Source organism: Bos grunniens, chromosome 5 (genome assembly GCF_055505025.1).
Source record: "Bos grunniens cultivar Pamir isolate PY7600 chromosome 5, Bosgru_T2T1.0, whole genome shotgun sequence".
In the NCBI taxonomy this organism is placed as follows: domain Eukaryota; kingdom Metazoa; phylum Chordata; class Mammalia; order Artiodactyla; family Bovidae; genus Bos; species Bos grunniens.
Window position 1 is genome coordinate 84,145,929 of NC_141169.1, and position 20,398 is coordinate 84,166,326.

The window sequence follows — 20,398 nt, forward strand, 5'->3', positions numbered from 1 at the left end:
AAAGGAGATAGCAGGTTTTTTTGGCCTCTTTTTCTAGGGTGATGTTGTTCGCTTGTTCCATGCGGAACAAGAGAAGTTTCTGACTTGTGATGAATATGAGAAAAAGCAGCACATTTTCCTTCGTACAACCTTGCGTCAATCAGCCACTTCTGCAACCAGCTCTAAAGCACTCTGGGAAATAGAGGTGCGTAAATAATTTTTGGCTTTTAATAAATGCTTATATCTAAAAGACAAGGTCACTTGTATGGTTTATCGTTGCAAGCATCACTTGTGTGTGCGTGCACACTCGGTTGCTTCCGTTGTGTCCGACTCTTTTCGACCTCATCGCTCTAGCCCACCAGGCTCCTCTGTCCATGGGATTCTGCAGGCAGGAATACTGAAGTGGGTTGCCGTGCCCTCCTCCAGGGCATCTTCCCGACCCAGGGACTGAACCTGCTTCTCTTATGTCTTCTACACTGGTAGGCAGATTCTTTACCATTAGCGGTACCTGGAAAGCCCAAGCATCACTTGTGATAGATCTGTAAAACAATAATTTTTGTGAAGCCTCTTGTACCTCTTGACTGCTGTGACCACTCTGAAATGTTGCTATTTCCTTTATTTATCTTCTTAGAGGCATCTTTCTCTTTCTCTTGAATTTAATAAGGGCATATATATAATTTTGCTTTTAAAAACTCCATTGTAAAGTGTTGACTTCAGGCCAATGTCAGGCCTCGTGCCTTGAATGCCAATGGTGTTGAGATGGAGCAGGAGGACTCACCGTAAGTGAGCATCAGAAATACAGTCACTGAAAAGAGCATTTGTGTCTTCTGGGGATGCTCTTCCTATTGGAGTCAGGAGAACCATAGTTAAGAATCCATTCACCTTTAAGACATATTTTCTTAAGTGTGCCAATGTGATAGAGTAATTAAGAAAATGTAAGGTATGGGTTTTTCTTTAAAGGAACTTTCTATATACTGGAAGAGATAAGATATACCTGTGCTGTGCTTAGTCACTCGGTTGTGTCTGACTCTGCAGCCCCATGGACTGTAGCCCGCCAGGCTCCTCTATCCGTGGAGATTCTCCAGGCAAGAAAGATATACCTGAGTGACTACACACAACCCGATAAGTTCCATCTGGATTTAATGTATCATCTCCAGCCACTATAGCAGTGGTTCTCAATCATTTCAAACCCATCACCCCCTCTTTTACAGCAATATATTTTGTTATACTTCCTTTATGTACAAAAATGAAATTCATGGTTAATATTATTATTATATATTCTCATGATGAAAAAAATCAATAAAATGCCCAAATTCTAATATAAAGAAGATACAAAAGGAAAATAATTTATAATAAAATAATATTCATTTCAACATATAAATACATACTCTAGAAACTATAACATTTATACCCATCTTGGGGCTTCCCTAATAGCTCAGTTGATAAAGAATCCACCTGCAATGCAGGAGACCCCAGTTCGATCCCTGGGTTGGGAAGATCCCTGGAGACGGGAAAGGCTACCCACTTCAGTATTCTGGCCTGGAGAATTCCATGGACTGTAAAGTCCTTGGGGTCGCAAAGAGTTGGACACGATTGAATGACTTTGACTTTCATTTCACTTTCACTCTGATGGATTCATTTAGATTTGGGAGAAGTGATGATAGAAGAGGGTAAGAATACATTCTATACAAGTACAGGAAAATGAAATAGCAGAGCTAAATGTGGGCCCTTGGGTAATATCTAGTATTAGGAGAAGTAATAACAGAACAGACTTATTTGTACATGATTTTAAAAAGAAATCACCATAATTGAAATAAGGATAATGAGGCAAATTATAAGCTATTGAAACAGAGAAAATGAGGAAGTATAATATTTATGTAAATGAGCTGAGCCTTAATTATAAATGTTACATAAAGACAATTCTCTAAGTTATGACATGGTTTAGAATAGAGATGAAATAGCACAAAAGCATGTTGAGGCATATTTTCAGTCTCTTGCATTCAGAAGGGACCATATCCTTCAATGATTTGGATACACTGGTCTTTAGTAGGTGACAGGGAATTAAGTTGGAGGGAAACAACTACCGCCAAAACTACATAATCCTCTTCCCAGTAGCCAATCTCACAAATTCTCTTATTAGGATAAGAGAAAGATAACAGGCAACTGGGAAATAAATACATAGTTAAAATAAACATTTTTTCATACCATAGATTTCTTATCATTGTGCTCCAAAAATTTTCAAAATATAGGGGATAGGGCTTCCCTGATGGCTCAGTTGGTAATGGATCTTGCCTGCAATGCAGGAGACCCAGGTTTGATCCTTGGATTGGGAAGATCCCCTGGAGAAGGGAATGGCTACCCACTCTAGTATTCTTGCCTGGAGAATTCCATGGAGAGGGCAGCCTAGTGGGCTATAGTCCATGGGATCGCATAGAGTCAGACATGACTCAGTGGCTAATAAACACTTTCACCTTTCACTTTCTTTCAGCAGTACTGTTAAATGCTATTTTAAAATTTTGTTAGCAAAATACAGTGATGGAAAAGTTATATAGCAAATTCCTTACACAGTGAGTTTGGTTCCAACTCTGTTAAAAGAAGTTTTGTATCTTCCCTCTTATATATTTGCTGTTAGTTTTATAGCTCTTGATATAATTTTGCCACTGCACCAAAATCCTTCCCAACAAAATGCGTAGTTGGAAATGTTATGATCCATTGAGCAGTCAGAATGGAGAGAGTGAATACATTATTCAGTAATTTTGACATAATGTCTTGGTTTCACGTAAGCTTCCTTATCCACAGTGAATTTCTCTAAAATGATTGGCCTTTTCATGTAACTTGATGTAAAAGCTTTTCCGTATGATTCCATGTTACAGCACTAGCAGTTTATATCTGTGGTAGGTTTTATTTCTGTTGGAGATTTGAAAGTGATGCCAGGGGACGTTTCTGTATGGTGTACTACATCACCAGGCTTCAGTTCAGGAAGCCTGAGCATCAGGTGTTTCAAGCAGACAGATATTTAAAATCGGAAATTGGTTTCAATGTTGTTGGAAGGACTAGATGGGAAAAAGTGTGAAGAATATGGTTTTATGTAAAGATCTGGTAGGGCTGGAAGCCCGGGCTGCCTCTTCCTGTGCTCCAGTGGTGCTCCCTCACGCCTCCTGTGGGAGGCCCTGCAAGGCAGCCGCTGCCACCTTTATTAGAGCCCTTAGCGGATTCTCTCTTTCACTCTCCTTTGCTTCCTGTCCTGGTGATAACAGCAGGGCACTTAGAAGGACGGGGATGGTCCTGAGTGTCACACACGGTATCTAGCCTATGCTTGAACTCTTCTGTGAATTGCAGGATAGTTAATATCTTGGCCGCTGTTCATTCATTCCAATAGTATCCCTCAAAAATCACTGTGATACATGAAAACGTCCTCCCTTCCCTGACTCCAAATTGTCCTTTAGGGAGCTGTATGTATTGCTATTGCTAGACCCGCTAATGTATAGGGCAGGAGTTCTGAGTCTGTGATCCCTGATGAGTGTCAAGTTATTTATTAACCTCCAGCAGTTGTATACAAAAGTTGTGTGAGAGTATGTATGTATGTGAGACAACTCATGGATTTTATCGGATTCTCAGAGATATCTGTGTCTCTCCCAAAGGAGTAAGAGTTCATATATTGACAAGATCATGGTAGGGGGTGGGATTAGCAAAGGATTGGTGGAAGAAGGTTGATTTGAGAACTGAACTTTGAAGGATAAGCAGGTGTTTGGCCATAGGGGGAGTATTTTTGTAAGACTTTATCCACTTTGAAGTATTTTCATAGGTATCTCATCTGAGCTTTTGGAGTATGGGAAGAAATAGGGGCTGGAGTCTAGCAAAAGGCATTGGGAAGTTCTATACATTTGTTTGCCTGGTGACTCAGATGGTAAAGAATCTGCCTGCAGTATAGGAGGTCTAGGTTTGATCCCTCATGGGCAAGATTCCCTGGAGAAGGGAATGGCAACCCACTCCAGTATTCTTTCCTGGAGAATTCCATGGACAGAAGAACCTGGAGGGCAGTAATCCATAGGATCACAAAGAGTCCGACATCACCAAATGACTAACACTTTCACTTTCACTTCGTACATTAGCACACAGAATTGAGGCTGGGGCAGGAGGCAGAGGATATCAAAAAGAAGAAGGCGATCTGCTGAAGAACAGTGGAAAGTTATCTGAACACTCTAATATGCCTTGTGATATTTACTCTTCACAACAATCCTATGAATTAAACCTACTTAGTATATGAAGAAACAGGCTTCTGAGATGTTACATTCCTTGCTGTGATCAGACCATAGTCATTAACGTCAAGAATGTGTATGCTCAGTTGTAGCTGACTCACTGTGACCCCGTGGACTGTAGCCCATCGGGCTTCTCTGTCATGGGATTATCCAGGCAAGAATACTGGAGTGGGTCATTGGTGGGACCCAAAACCAGTTGTCTCTGAAACTGGAGAACTTGAACTTTGCTTCAGCACTGAGCCACTTGTCATAAGTGACAGTTTCAGACCTTCTACCATTTTCATTTTCAGGGCACCTAATGGCTCAGCATCTAGGGCAGGTATCAAGGGACATGGTGTTAGTAAACAAGCAACACATGGAAAGAGCCAGGAATTAAATTAGTCCAGACTTCCAGGCCTTGGCTTTGTGGTCTCTCTCCCTGGAATGATCTCTTCCAGTCTCTCTGCATCACCATCTCATTCTTATCCATCAGAGTGCCCATGCTGACTGCCGTATTGATCCAAAGTAGTCTTCTGTAGGGAGCTCCCCTGATGACTCAGTGGTAAAGAATCCACCTGCCAATGCAGGAGTCGTGGGTCTGACCCCTGGGTAGGGAAGATAACCCTGGAGAAGGCAGTGGCTACCCACTCCAGTATACTTGTCTAGAGAATTCCATGGACAGGGAAGCCTGGCAGGCTACAGTCCATGTGGTCGCAGAGTAGGACGTGAGTGAGCAACTGAGCACAAGCACAAGCCTTCTCTAGGTGTTCAATCATGCACTCTATTTATTTCCTCCTGGTATTGCCAAATCTTATTCACTGAAAGCCTAGTCTTATTCATTGCTCTGGCCCCTATTGCCTAGAAGAATACCAGGCACCTGGTAGACTCTTAACATAATCTGTTGAATGAATGAATAACAAATGTGGGGAAGCCCCACAGTATTTCCAGTTTGGGCCTGGAAACATGTCCTTTGGAGTAAGGGTGTATTTGCAGATATGAGACATGAGAATCATGCAAGCCCAGTGAGGTAACTGTTCTCTTACTTATTTATGGGGAATCTTGTTTTTTGCTACATTGGACTCCTAAAAAGGTATATTAGGTTTGACAAGTTTAATGTGAACATGCGGGTACCCCGTGTAACCTGTTGAGATTTGCTTGCCAGGAACATGCATGTCTTTTAGCCATTATTTTTGTTTCTCTTTTTGTCTGTAGGTAGTTCATCATGATCCATGCCGTGGGGGTGCAGGACAGTGGAACAGCTTGTTCAGATTTAAACATCTTGCAACTGGGAACTATTTAGCTGCGGAGGTAAGATTAATGGATATAGTGTTGTAAAATCTGATTCGGAAATACTGAAACAGGCAATAGAGAAGAGGTATTTGTAGGAACCGTTATTGTGCACATTCGATTATTGCTAATCAAGTACTGCATTGGCATGTCCGCTATTCTCAAAATGTAAATATTAATTGAAATCTTAAAATAATCTTTGTTTTGAAAATACAAACAGCAGCAGCCACCACAACAGAACCTTGTGGTTGGTTTGCTGGAAGGGTATTTGGAAGAGGGTATCTGATTTGCATCTGTGTGGGATTCATCCTGAGACTTCCTGTTTGACTTCACTCTTTCAGAATGTCTGATTTGGCACCCTGATGAGCTCGTAGTTGGTGTGGTGTAGTCTAGATAGTTTCAGATTGATCTTCTGTGGCTATTCTTTCACTGGTGTGTGGCTTTCATTGTTCAAACCATTGGAAAGAAAAGGATTTTTCCACCCCCCTCTGAGATATCGCACTGTCCTAAAACTGTCAATAAAAATTGACAGGTAAAAACGTAGAAAGGTCTTTTCTTTCTCCACTAAATGCATGTTGACAGTCAGAGTGAAAAGTGGTAGAAATAACAGCACTGAAGTTGTAGGAATGATCTAATTAAAGTTTAGTTATCTGGTTATATCGAAAATATTTGAAAATATTTGTTTTAATTTTTAACTTATTTTTTCTTAAATCTTTTTAAAATTGAAGCATGGTTGATTTACAATATTGTGTTAGTTTCACATTTACAGCAAAGTGATTCAGTTATACATACATAATATACATGTTGTGTATCTATATATATGTATTTATATTCTTTTTAAAATTCTTTTCCATTATAGGTTATTGTAAGATATTGAATATAGTTTCTTGTGAAAGTGAAAGTCACTTAGTTGTCCTACTGTTTGTGACCCCTGGACTGTACTAGTCCATGGAATTCTCTAGGCCAGAATACAGGAGTGGGTAAGCTTTTCCTTTTCCAGGCCCCAGGTCTCCCTCATTGCAGGCGGATTCTTTACCAGCTGAGCCACGAGGGAAACCCATAGTTCCCTGTACTATACAGTAAATCTTTGTTGTATATTTTACATATGGTATTATGTAGAAAATCTTTGTTTTCAGATATATGAAATATCCATTCATTTTACTCTTAACTCTGTTTTTCAACTTAAGAGTTTCTTCTGGAATTCTAAACCAGAATTTTGTCTTGGAATGTCTAGTATTAATTATCTAACTTTTGCTTTTGGATGTTTCAGAGGGTAAGTAGGTGGGGCTGGAAAGCTGATGAGGAAAAGGTGGTGCAAACAGGAAGTTTCTATAAATATGCTGACCCCAGTCTAAAGTAGAACTCAAACCCATTACCCTCTCCGTCATGTTAATCTGTGATGGTTTTCCTTATAGTATTTCCCACGTTCTCACCTTTTATATGTCTTTTGGCTTTCTCTGTCAAAATGAATACTCTCTGAAGGCAGGAATTTTTTTTTTTTTTTTGCTAACATCACCACTGCATGCCCGGTACCTGGGAAAGTGCCTGGTACTTTGAAAGCATTTGGTGAATACATTTTGAATGAATGAATGAATATGAAGAAGCTATTCAGGCTTCCCTAAGCTTGGAGAATGGAAAAAAAGAAAATTACAGAATTTGTATCTGAGACACATTTGAGACCATATTTGGGCAAATTAATCTCTCTAAACTCCCGTTTCCTCTGCTAGAAAATGGGGATAATCACAATATTTATATAAGTTTATCAAGAGAATGAAATGATATAAAGTGCTTGGTGTAATGTGTAACCATGGTAAGCTTCCAGGAAGGAGTGCTGGCATGATTAATTGTATTATATGGTGAGTAGAAAACATTCTTAATTTTATAAATATCTGACACAATTTTAATGAATTGGCTCACTTAAATGAAATAGAGCTTCACAATTTATGGACTGCTTATACCATAAATGTTTTGAAGTAACTTTTTTTGGGAAAGTAAAGCTTTGGAAAAGTTAAGCAGTAAGGTAAAAGAATCTTGTCTAAAATAAGAATTAGAAAAGTCTACTGGGTGTCCTATCGACGATTAGAAATTAGGATTAAAGTTGTCTTAGAAATGGGGAAACACTCAAGTACAACACACCTTGGTAGAGGATGGTGGGGGACACGAGGAAGGGCAGCTGCCTGGTGGATGAGTAAGGCAGATGGGGCAGAGAGAGAAGCGTGTTCAGGCAGAGGAGATGTGTTTATTTTACAAACTAGTTTCATGTGGGTAATTCGTGTGTGTATCACACATAAGATGTATGTGAGTTAAGAAGTGATGCTAGAAGGTGGGAGGGGAGTGATGGGGCTAGAAATGTAGGGTAGCTGCTATTTTCAGGCCATATATATTAAGCTATGCAGAATGTGTTTAATCTTTTGCTTAAAGAGCAGTGTTCTAAATAATCTGTGTTCAAAACAGACCGCTCCAGAGTGGCATTGTCGAATATGGTAGTCACCAGCCGCATGTCGGCTATTTAAACTCTATGTTTTTAAAATTAAGTAAAATTAGAAAGACTGGCAGCCTGGGAAGTCACACAAGCAACAGGAAAATCAAATGGGCTGAGTCACAGATGCCAAGCAAGAGAAGATAGGGTTTCAACAAGTAGGGAGTGCTACAGAAAAGGTCAGGAACAAAATGTCTTCACAGCATTTGGCAAGAATATGGTCATCTGTGACTTTGCTGAGAGCATTTTTAGTAAGACCAGAATGCAGGGGGCAGAGGAAGAGACGAGGAAGCCAGCAATCAGAAGGAGGCGTAGACTGAGATTTGGTTGTGAAGGGGGAGAAACAAAGTCATAAAAAGAAGGGAAGAGTTCTATTAGACTTTTATAATGTGTTTTTAAACAGTAAGATGGATGAGCTGTTCTAGGGAATGATCCATCAGAGGGCAGGATTTGGAGGCATGTTACTCTTTTCCTCAAACTTTTCCACTTTCAACACACCTATTTATAGTTTGAAATATTAATTTAGTATGCTTAGGCACCCCTGATCAATTGGATGATATAATTAAATTGCCTTTGAGTTCATGGTATTTATATTGGCCAGTGCAGCAAAGAGAGCCTGGAGTAGCGAGGAGAAAAGTCCCAGGTAGACTGCTCACAATCTCTCTGCCTTTAAGCAAATATTTGACCTCTCTGAACCTCAGTTCCCTTGTGTGTGAAAAAGGGGATAATATATATTATATGGGATTTTTTGGAATTAAAGAATATCTTGTGAATTTTCAACACCTTGTACATAAAGGGTATTTAGTAAGTATTAAGTCCCTTTGCTTCCATTGGGAGAAAGGGGAAAGGAAATGTGTAGTTGTGTTTATTATTATTTTAAAATTTATCTTTAATACTTTTATTATTCATAACTGACATTTCTTTGTCAGTCAGATAACTTAAGGGGGAAAATGTTTCAGGAATCACCACTGGCTACCTTGTATCTAGAACAGTCTCTGATAATTTATATTCAGTAAGTATTGAATAGTCTAATGAATAAATCATAGAGAGAATGAAGTTTTAAATCCAGTCATTTCGCTTGGCAAAACAGGAAACCCAGAGTCAGAGAAGTGATTTATTTTGTCCAAAGTTAAGAAACAAGGTTAATGACAGTATTCAGGCTGAATGCTACACTTGCATTGCTTCATCCCTATCAGCGAGTCTCAATGGAGGATGGCCTTCTTCCCAGGGGGTGTTTGACAAAGTCTGGAGACATTTTTATTGTCACAGCTGGGGAGAGGGAGCTACTGGCATCTAGTGGGTAGAGGCTAGGGATGCAGCTAAACATCCTATAAAGTGCAGGACAGATCCCACAGCAAAGAATGATCTGGGCCCAATGCCACCAGTGCCAGTGTTGAGAAGCTGATGTGTGTTATGCTGAAATCACATAATCATTTTAGTGACTGCCTCCTAGGTGAAAGCACTGTTCTGTTATTGCGAAGAAAACAAAGATGACTAACATTTTGTCCTTGTCCTTCAAGAGTGTGCGATCTGGAGGGGAATTATATTAACTCATCACTGGGACGTCTATTTGTCAGTTGTTTCCAGCATACATAAATATCTGAGATAACAGGTTATGTGTCAGGTTTAAATTATTTAAAGATGACCATGACAAATCTCTCAGTAAGTTTAAAGGGCTGCCACCTTAAATCTAAGCACATATGAGAAAAAACACCTAAAATTTTTACTTATACTTTTGTAATCTGATATTCTATTTAACCAGTGCTTTCTGGGTGGCTAAGTTATTCAGATAAATGTAATAAGCTTATTTGTTTAGAAAGGAAGGGGAAACTAAAGAAAATTAGACTATTTCATGTGCTGAATATTCTGTAGTCTTAACTGTGGAGACAAAACAGGTAAATTACAAGCTATTCAAGAATAGCACCATGTTTTGTGTGTGTGTGTGTGTGAATTGTAGAAAACATCTAGGAATTAGGATGGTGATATGATATAACACTGTTTAGACTTTATTCTGTAAATTACTAAAGTGAACTAAGGTTTAGAAATGAACCCTTACTCAGTTTGAATATCTCCAACAGTGTTGTCTTAGCAAATTAAGGGTTTATTTTTGAATAATATACAGTGCTACTAACTCATGACAAAATGTGGAACAAAATATTTAGTTGTGAATTGCGTAACAGGGCATTTGTGACTGTATTGTTAGGCTTTCTTCTATAATGTCAGTTTCTGTGGGCCAGGCAAGAAATAAGGTGACATGAACGGAAGTAAACGCTCATATATTTTTTTTCCTTTTTAGAAATTTATTTATCTTTTAATTGAAGAATAATTTTTACAGAATTTTGTTGTTTTCAGTCAAACCTCAACATGAATCAGCCATCTGTATACATATATCCCATCCCTTTTGAACCTTGCTTTTAATGCACAGCACGGTTGTCAGCACACTCCTTGCCATTTTGCCATAGATCTTTTTCTTGTATCACCTTATTGGCGCAGGAGTGTTCACAATCCTGTCTGTGGTTCAGAAAGTAATTTTATCATAATTTGAATAGGGACAATATGAAAGCCTTAATAAATAGTTCTTCCATAGCTGTGAGAAGAATTATAACTCAAATATCTCAGTTTCTAATCTGCTGCATTTTCTTTCTTTGGATGTTATTAAAGGACTCACTTTTGATGATCATTTCCCAAGAGCAACAGTGAAAAATAATTTTGTTAAAGATTTTGTAATTACCTGTTTTAAGACAACTAGCTTATTTATCTGTAGATAGGCCAGACTTCCACCAGATGGCAGTAAACACTTATTTCCTAACTCTAGCGTAGTCTTTGGATTTTAGTTAATTAAAAACTTAGTACTCAAGAACTTGTACATTAGCATAGAATCTTATGTATATTAGGGCTGTAGTTTTAAATACCTCAATGTTTGTATTCTCTTTCAAATATACATTCTCTTTCAAATATATCAGCCATAGTATATGAAAAGGGTCTTTATATATATGTGTGTGTATGTATATGTATATATATGTATGCAAAATTTATATGCAATAGAGGAACATACATACCAGATTCTTTATATACAATAAATATATATCAAAATATAAATGATGCCTGGTACATGTCAGCATCCTGTAAATGTTATTTTTCCATTCTTTTCTGGCCCTAACAATAATAGCTTGGCTCTGAAATGCCTTGTCATTGGAAAGAGGAACATATAATTATTTAAAATTATACGTGTGTTGATTTTATGATTTCAGTGTTATATATAATAAAAATTGATCAAAAGACATTTCATTATAAAAAAGTAATATTTTTTTTTTACGAAAATGAACATAAATTTTGGACTTACAGCTTACCATCTGCTGCTTGCTGTTCTTTAGAGAGACAGTTGCAGCTGTCTTTAATTTGATAAGTGGTACAGCCATGACTTTCACTGTCTCGGTGCTTATGATATTAATCTGTCTCTCTGCCACTTTTCTATTCTAACTTGTCGTATGCTCTGCCTGACTTCATTCTAGTCCTCTTTGGCCACTTAAATGAATATTCCCTTCAAAGCTTAATTTCAGGACTTCCCTGGTGATCCAGTGACTAAAACTCTGCACTTCCAATTCAGGGGGCCTGAGTTCTATCCCTGGTCAGGGAACTAGACTCCACATACCACACCTAAGAGAGCTCATACTAAGACCCAATACAGCCAAATAAATAAAGACATAATTTTTAAAAATTAAAAAAAAAAAGTTTAGTGCCTATTTGCTCTTTCTCTTCTCTTTCTGTTACTTATTCTCCTGGCTGCAGTGGGCCATGACTTTGATCTTAGATATTTCACTGCCATTGAAACTCGATAATCATGCTCCTGCTGCTGCTAAGTTGCTTCAGTCGTGTCCAACTCTGTGTGACCCCATAGACAGCAGCCCACGAGGCTCCCCCGTCCCTGGGATTCTCCAGACAAGAACACTGGAGTAGGTTGCCATTTCCTTCTCCAATGCATGAAAGTGAAAAGTGAAAGTAAAGTCGCTCAGTCATGTCCGACTCCTAGTGACCCCATGGACTGCAGCCTACCAGGCTCCTCTGTCCATTCAATTTTCCAGGCAAGAGTGCTGGAGTGGGTTGCTGTTGCCTTCTCCAATAATCATATCTAAGATGAAATTGTTTCCCCAGAGAGACTAAGTTTTCTTAGCTCTGGGTGAAAAACTTGGGAGTCATGATAAACACTTTTTCTCCCTCAGTTTTCTCCCTCAACCTTCGATTCTCTTGACTCTATCTCTGTAGAATCTTTCCCATCTACTTTCTCCTTTCTATTTCAGCATCTTTATTGATGCTGGGACTCTACCACCAATTATTCCAACCCTGCACTTGGTTACATTGTCCCTTTTATCATCTGTCTCTGTCTCCTGCTAACGATGGCCAAGGGAGGGTTTTTAGTGCACTATTTCTGCAAACATTTTCCCAGTGATATATGCAAAATCTTCCTGAAGATGCAAACCCTTTAGCATGTGGCAAAAAAAGCCCCATTGGTTAGGCCTTCCTTCTCACCTTGGATCATACCAGTCCTCATTATGGGGGTGAGAGGGAAGTCATTGGCTGTCAGAACTAAAAGATGGAGCTTTGGAACCGTCAGACCGGTGCTTGTGAATAACCTGCTGCTCTTCAGTGGTTTGATTTTGTATGGAGTACTTCACTTAGTGTGCCCCGGGTGTCTCACCTGGAAAATGGGGTTAAGGGTTGCTTCTAATAGGATAATTGTATGGGGAGAATTAACCTTGAAAAGCATATAAGAAGAATTCTATAAATGACATTTATGGGCCTTCTCTGATCAAGGCTCATTTTCTCAGATATTTGGCAGTAGTTCCCCTTGTACTGCCTGTCTTCTTCATTCCAGCCTTCTGTCTGTCTTTTTTTTTTTTTCAGTTTTAATTTAAAATTTTATTTTTTAACTTTTAATTTTATATTGGAGTATAGTTGATTTGCAATGTTGTGTTAGTTTCAAGTGTAAAGCAAAGGGATTCAGTTATAAATGTACATATATCTGTTCTTTTTCAGATTCTTTGCCCATAGGTTATTACAAGAGTATTGAGTAGAGGTCGCTGTGCCATACAGCATTTCCTTTCTGAGAACCTATTTTATATAGAAAATATTTCCTTCTCTCCCAGTTGTAATTCTACCTATCCTTCAAGGCTTCACTCATGTGCTATCTTATCCAAGAATAATTCTTTTTTTTTTTTTAATTGTTTGCTTATTTTTTGGCTGTGCTGGGTCTCTGTGGTGCACTTGGGCTTTCTCTAGTTGTGGTAAGCTGGGGCTACCCATCCTTGCAGTGTGTGATCTTCTCATTCCGGTGACTTCTCTTGTTGCAGAGCAGAGGCTCTAGGTGCGTGGGCTTTGGGAGTTGTGGAGCACAGGCTTATTTGCTCTGTTGCATGTGAAATCTTCCTGGACCAGGGTTCGAACCCTTGTGTTCTGCATTGGCAGGCAAGTTCTTATCTACTGTACCACCAGCGAAGTCCCTTCATGAATAATTCCTGAATAAATTTGCCCACCACAGATCCCGCCTTCTTCTGACCTATTATTATTTATAAATTATTCATTCCTGTCTTGCATCTCTTGTCACATTCTATTTTGTATTACTACTAACTGTATTTATGTCTTATTTTCCCTCCTAGATTGTAAGGTCCTGTGGTCAGGGACCATATTCTCTTTGTCTTTGTGAAAATACCTAATGCCACCATTCTTTGTTTATTATAGATGCTCTATTAATATTTATTGAGTAAATGATTGAATAACATATTAGATCTCTCTCTCTAATGCCAGATTTATAATTCATCTTTTAACTTAAGGAAATACTTCCTTTAAAGTCCTAAAAGATTCAGGAAGCTTCATATCACTGTGTCTTTTTTCCCCTTCTTTAGAAATATATTTTTTGATTCATCCTTAGTCTAATTGCTGAATTACTGTTATGGTTATAGTTAGAGAAGGAGATCAGCAGAATAATTAAAACATATAGTAAAGCATATATTTATTTGATCTTTGGTTAATGTTGGTGAATTTATGTAGCCATAGATTTACCTGGGTACTCTTTCCTTCTCCTTTTTTCTTTCTCTTCTTCTCCTCCTCTTTACTATTATTATTATTATATTACTTTAATGAATTTACTGAAGCAATAATTCTTTATAAAAAAGGCCACATTGCAGTCTGTGAGACACAAGATGGGACGAAATCTAACTGATGAGCACCATCTTTAGTACTGCTACCAAAGACATTAGTATGTAAAATTTAATGATGTGGAATAAGTATGATTAGGCTTTAGTCATAGACTTCTTTCTTTTACAGATAGGATCCTCAGTTCTTTCAGGGTTAGGTGACCTCTCCTAAGACCCATGGTATTTCCTTCCAGACCAGAGTCTGGAATCCAGTTCCCCACCCATCTGTCAGGGACTTGACTGGGTGATGCTAAAAGGGTGAAATGTGTGAAGACAATTTTAGAAAGTAACATTGACTTTAAGGTAGAATGTGACCTGTGTCTTAAAGGGCGTATGTGAATCTGTGTTTGACTTTGGTATGTTAATTCCTATTTTAATACACATTTTTGTGATGGATATGTCATGGCTTCTAGCATGAATATGATTTACTTTACAGTTTCTGTAACCAGCTACTCCAAATGCTTATTGGATGAAAACTTTGACCATATGATATATCCTGGTTAAACTTGCTGCATACCTTTTGAATATAGTTTAACTATATTTTAGTATATATATATATATATTAATTTAAAAGAAAATTCTGAATTCTTCAAACTGAAAAAAAATAAAACAATGATCCTCTCTTTGTTAAAGGCATTTTATTTTATTTTTAATTTGGCTACACCACACAGCATGCAGGATCTTAGTTCCCTGACCAGGGATTGAACCCGGTTCCAAGTAGTGAAAACAGCCAATTCCTACCATTGAACCTCCACGAAATTCCCTAAAACACTGCTACTTGAGTAAGAAAGCTGAATGAACACCTTCCGTGCCCTTTGTTGGAACTTTCATTACTACTGGGTAAAAGTGTGTCTTTTTGAGTTTGATTAATCAATACACTGTCTTTTCACTTTCTACCTTTCACTGCTGCATTCCAAAAGCAAGAATAGTACTGTTCTGGAACTGACTCATTTAATCATAATTCAGGGGAATTTAAGGAGCTTGAGGTACACATCTCCATAGAAAAATAAAGTTCAGCCTCAGATCTCCCCAGTTACTGGCCTGGCACCAAGAGGCAACTTGTAACTGGATTCCTATTTTATAACCCCTCCCCCACCCCATTGTCTGTCTGCTCTGAAAATTGGAGGACTGCTGTCCAGTGGCTCTTGGACTGGCAACCCCTCTCCCTTATACCCCCCCACTCACCTTCTGGTTTGTTTAACCATAGTTTAGCTTTTTGTCTGTTCTTAGATTTCATATGAATGGAGTCATACCATGTGTGTCTTCTCCCACTTTAAAATTGAAATATAGTTGACATAGTTGTAGCTACAATATAATGACTTGGTGTGTGTTGTATAGACCTTGAACTCCTTATTGCCAAATTCAGACTTAAATTGAAGAAAGTAGGGAAAACTACTAGACCATTCAGGTATGACCTAAATCAAATCCCTTATGATTATACAGTGGAAGTGAGAAATAGATTTAAGGGCCTAGATCTGATAGATAGAGTGCCTGATGAACTATGGAATGAGGTTCATGACATTGTAAAGGAGATAGGGATCAAGACCATCCCCATGGAAAAGAAATGCAAAAAAGCAAAATGGCTGTCTGGGGAAGCCTTACAAATAGCTGTGAAAAGAAGAGAAGCGAAAAGCAAAGGAGAAAAGGAAAGATATAAACATCTGAATGCAGAGTTCCAAAGAATAGCAAGAAGAGATAAGAAAGCCTTCTTCAGCGATCAATGCAAAGAAATAGAGGAAAACAACAGAATGGGAAAGACTAGAGATCTCTTCAAGAAAATCAGAGATACCAAAGGAATATTTCATGCAAAGATGGGCTCGATAAAGGACAGAAATGGTATGGACCTAACAGAAGCAGAAGATATTAAGAAGAGATGGCAAGAATACACAGAAGAACTGTACAAAAAAGATCTTCGTGACCCAGATAATCATGATGGTGTGATCACTGACCTAGAGCCAGACATCCTGGAATGTGAAGTCAAGTGGGCCTTAGAAAGCATCACTACGAACAAAGCTAGTGGAGGCGATGGAATTCCAGTTGAGCTATTCCAAATCCTGAAAGATGATGCTGTGAAAATGCTGCACTCAATATGCCAGCAAATTTGGAAAACTCGGCAGTGGCCACAGGACTGGAAAAGGTCAGTTTTCATTCCAATCCCAAAGAAAGGCAATGCCAAAGAATGCTCAAACTACTGCACAATTGCACTCATCTCACATGCTAGTAAAGTAATGCTCAAAATTCTCCAAGCCAGGCTTCAGCAATATGTGAACCGTGAACTTCCTGATGTTCAAGCTGGTTTTAGAAAAGGAAGAGGAACCAGAGATCAAATTGCCAACATCTGCTGGATCATGGAAAAAGCAAGAGAGTTCCAGGAAGACATCTATTTCTGCTTTATTGACTATGCCAAAGCCTTTGCCTGTGTGGATCACAATAAACTGTGGAAAATTCTGAAAGAGACGGGAATACCAAACCACCTGATCTGCCTCTTGAGAAATTTGTATGCAGGTCAGGAAGCAACAGTTAGAACTAGACATGGAACAACAGACTGGTTCCAAATAGGAAAAGGAGTATGTCAAAGCTGTATATTGTCACCCTATTTAACTTATATGCAGAGTACATCATGAGAAACGCTGGACTGGAGGAAACACAAGCTGGAATCAAGATTGCTGGGAGAAATATCAATAACCTCAGATATGCAGATGACACCACCCTTATGGCAGAAAGTGAAGAGGAACTCAAAAGCCTCTTGATGAAAGTGAAAGTGGAGAGTGAAAACGTTGGCTTAAAGCTCAACATTCAGAAAACGAAGATCGTGGCATCTGGTCCCATCACTTCATGGAAAATAGATGGGGAAACAGTGGAAACAGTGTCAGACTTTATTTTTCTGGGCTCCAAAATCACTGCAGATGGTGACTGCAGCCATGAAATTAAAAGACGCTTACTCCTTGAAAGGAAAGTTATGACCAACCTAGATAGCATATTCAAAAGCAGAGACATTACTTTGTTCTCTAAGTTCATTTTCTGCTTTTTTATTTCTTTGTCTTGGATGCCACATACAGGTGAGCTCATACAGCATTTGCTTGTGCTGTGCTTAGTCCCTCAGTCATGTCCGACTCTTTGCGACCCCGTTGACTGCAGCCTGCAGTATTTGCCAATCTCTGTCCAACTTATTGCACCTAGCATAATGCCCTCAAGGTCCATCCATGACGTTGCAGATGGCAGGATTTCATTTTTTTTTTTTTTTTTACGATTGAGTAATAGTCCATGGTATGTACTTTTGAGATCCTTTTTTGTTATGTACATCAGCAGCTCTATGTTTTATTGCTGACTAGTATGCCATTGCTTGAATACGCCATGTTTTGCTAATCCAGTCTCCTGTTACATGATATACATTTTTGTCTAAGCCTAATTTCTAGCTCAGTTTTATATCCCTACCATTGTTCCTCCCCACCTTTCCCATCATCTTCAAATCAGTGTGTCTTTTTAGTTGATTTTCCTCGAATATGGTCTGCAGGAAACTCCTGGAATTTGAACTCAGCATACACTGTTCTTTCTTCATCTGAGGAAAGCTTTATTTTCCACTATCTTTGATTATTGCCTATGTTTCACTTATTTTCTCTTCCTTTTAGTACTCTGAAGGTCCATTAGTTGATACCCCATTCTCTGGTCCTCTATGACTATTTCCTTTTTCCTAATTTTCATTTATTTACATGTTTCCTCTGTGTTGAAAGATAGCTGTTCGAGGAAGAAGAGGAAAGGCTAGGGGGCGGAGCAAGGCGGGGAAGCGGAAGCCGCAGCGGCGGAGCCGGGACCCGCGCCTGCCAGGGCCACACGTAAAAAAAAAAAAGAAAGATAGCTGTTCAATTTTTGTTCTTTGCATCAGTCATTTCCTATAACATCAACTATGCTCATTTCTGCTGCTGACATGGACTTTAATTTTGTATTTATGTATGTTTTCATTATTATTGAAATTCCCCTTAATTTAGCTTCTTTTTATATTGTGATTCTTTACTTTTTAATTATGTTATTATTTATCTTATTATTTTATATTACATTTTTAGCCGTTCATATTTTGCTATCTTCATATAGAGGCAGTGTTTACTTGTACTCTCTTGAATGTGCCAAGCCATCTCCTGAAAACTTATTTTGAATCATATTGGGCTTCCCAGGTGGCTCAGTGGGTAAAGAATCCACCTGCCAGTGCAGGAAATGCGGGAGATGCAGGTTCGATCCCTGGGTGGGGAAAATCCCCTGGAGAAGGAAATGGCAACCCACCCCAGTATTCTTGCCTGGAGAATCCCGTGGACGAAGGAGACTGGTGGGCAGTCCATGGGGTTGGAAAGAGTCGGACATGACTGAGCACGCTTGCAGGCATACCATAGACAATACTCAGAAAGACTCTGAGAACAAATTCCCCATGTTTTAACATACTTTGTAATCTGTCCCATATTGTTTTTTTCATGCTTTCCTCCCTTATTATCCTCAGAAGCAGAAGGGTTGAGTGGATGGTCTTTTTGTTCCTCTTCCTTTTTCTCAATCCTCTTGCTGAATCTTTAGCTGCAGGACAGCTTACAGGGTCCCTGCCTACTTCCCAGTTCCAGCAGGTGTCAACTCTGCATCCCTGGGATCTCTTGCGGTTGTATCTCTTCCTGGCTCCTCTGCTATTTCTCCGTTATCTCCATCATCACTCAGTGCCATTCCAGATTGCAGCAGCTACAGTTTTTTCTCTTCTCGCTGATTGTTCAGGCAGAGCTCCTTAGAAAACCCTCTGCCATCATCTGACCCCTCTGCTTTCTGCCCATTTGCTTTCTGAGCTTTGTTATATCTCTTTGATCATGAGAAACAGAAAGAGGTATTGGAGAGTGGATGGAAGGATGTTCTCAGATACTCAGTTGTGTCTGACTCTTTGTGACGCCATGGACTGTATGTAGCCTGCCAGACTCCTCTGTCCATGGGATTCTTCTGGCAAGAATACTGGAGTGGGGTGCCATTTCATCTTCCAAGGGATCTTCCCGACTGAGGGATCAAACTTGATTCTCTTGTGTCTCCTGCGTTGGCAGGCAGATTCTTTACCACTAGTGCCACCTGAGAAGCCGAGATGAAGGATGGGGGGAAAATTTTCTGCCATTCCATAGCAGCTTTTCAGGGATGGAGAAGCACCTCTGTATGGGTCTTTGGTTGGTGAATACTTAGGTTCTGTGGGTCAGCAGGCAAATCATGGAACCGCGGCCAGTATCTTCTAAACTGTGTTCACTTGGCCACTAGCCTGAAGTGAGGTTGAGATTTGCCGTGAGATGACAACTGGGGAGGTATTGCCTCTCCTCCAGCTTTATAATTACTGTCAATTCACTGAAGATTTAAGGTTTAGGTTGTTTTCAGTCTAAGTCTTAAATGTTATTGAGAGTATTTTGCTTTTTGATCTTTTTCCAGCACCTTCATTAATATTTAGCAATTAATTGGCAGGGGCATTCGTCAGAGCTACTAACCAAGTATCATATTGAAAAAGACCTCTAGCCTTATGTCTTAAGTGGTGACTTTAATTACCTGGTGTTGCATAATGTATACACAAACTGACTCATATTAATAGGATTACATTCAACTGGACAGCTTGTTATTTTGAGAAAACAGCCTGTAAACCAAGTGATCAACAAGGACGTCTTTTTGAAACTGTGTGGCCTGGTGGAAAGATTGAAGGCAGGAGGAGAAGGGGACAAAAGAGGATGAGATGGTTGGATGGTATCACTGACTCGATGGATATAAGTTTGAGCAAGCTCCGGGAGTTGGTGATGGATGGGGAAGCCTGGCGTGCTGCAGTCCATGGGTTTGCAAAGAGCTGGACATGACTGGGCAACTGAACTGAAGTCCATTGGGAGTCAGGAGTTATGAATTCTAGCCAGCTGGAAATGTGTGGGCCAACACACAGCATATCCGGATCTCATGCTTCTCATTGGAATGACCCCCAAACTACTCCACAGCCCAACCCAGAGACATGAGTTCTTTTTTGTTAAATAATCCTCATGCATTAGCTGACATAGGTGATACATGTATGTGTGTGTGTGCGTGTGTGTATATGTATGTATATAGTTCCTCTTTTGCTTGACTTTCTTTTCTTGTGTGTATAGCATGTGCAACAGGATCTTGAATCACACTTAAAACTTGCCTTTGGTCTACTTTTAAAACTTGGTGTCTGCATTATTGGTCAATGGCAGGTTTTGTGGTGGGCA

At 39.2% G+C, this 20,398-nt stretch overlaps 1 protein-coding gene across 3 annotated transcripts in view; it reads left to right on the plus strand.

Moving 5' to 3' along the window:
- Positions 1 to 20,398, plus strand: part of ITPR2 (inositol 1,4,5-trisphosphate receptor type 2) — a 586,442-nt gene that overhangs the window by 134,952 nt on the left and 431,092 nt on the right. For all 3 annotated transcript variants that reach the window (XM_086401652.1, XM_086401653.1, XM_086401654.1), the window contains 2 exons: positions 38 to 184; positions 5,430 to 5,525. In XM_086401652.1, coding sequence (XP_086257778.1) covers positions 38 to 184; positions 5,430 to 5,525 — 243 coding nt within the window. The remainder of the gene's footprint in view (positions 1 to 37; positions 185 to 5,429; positions 5,526 to 20,398) is intronic.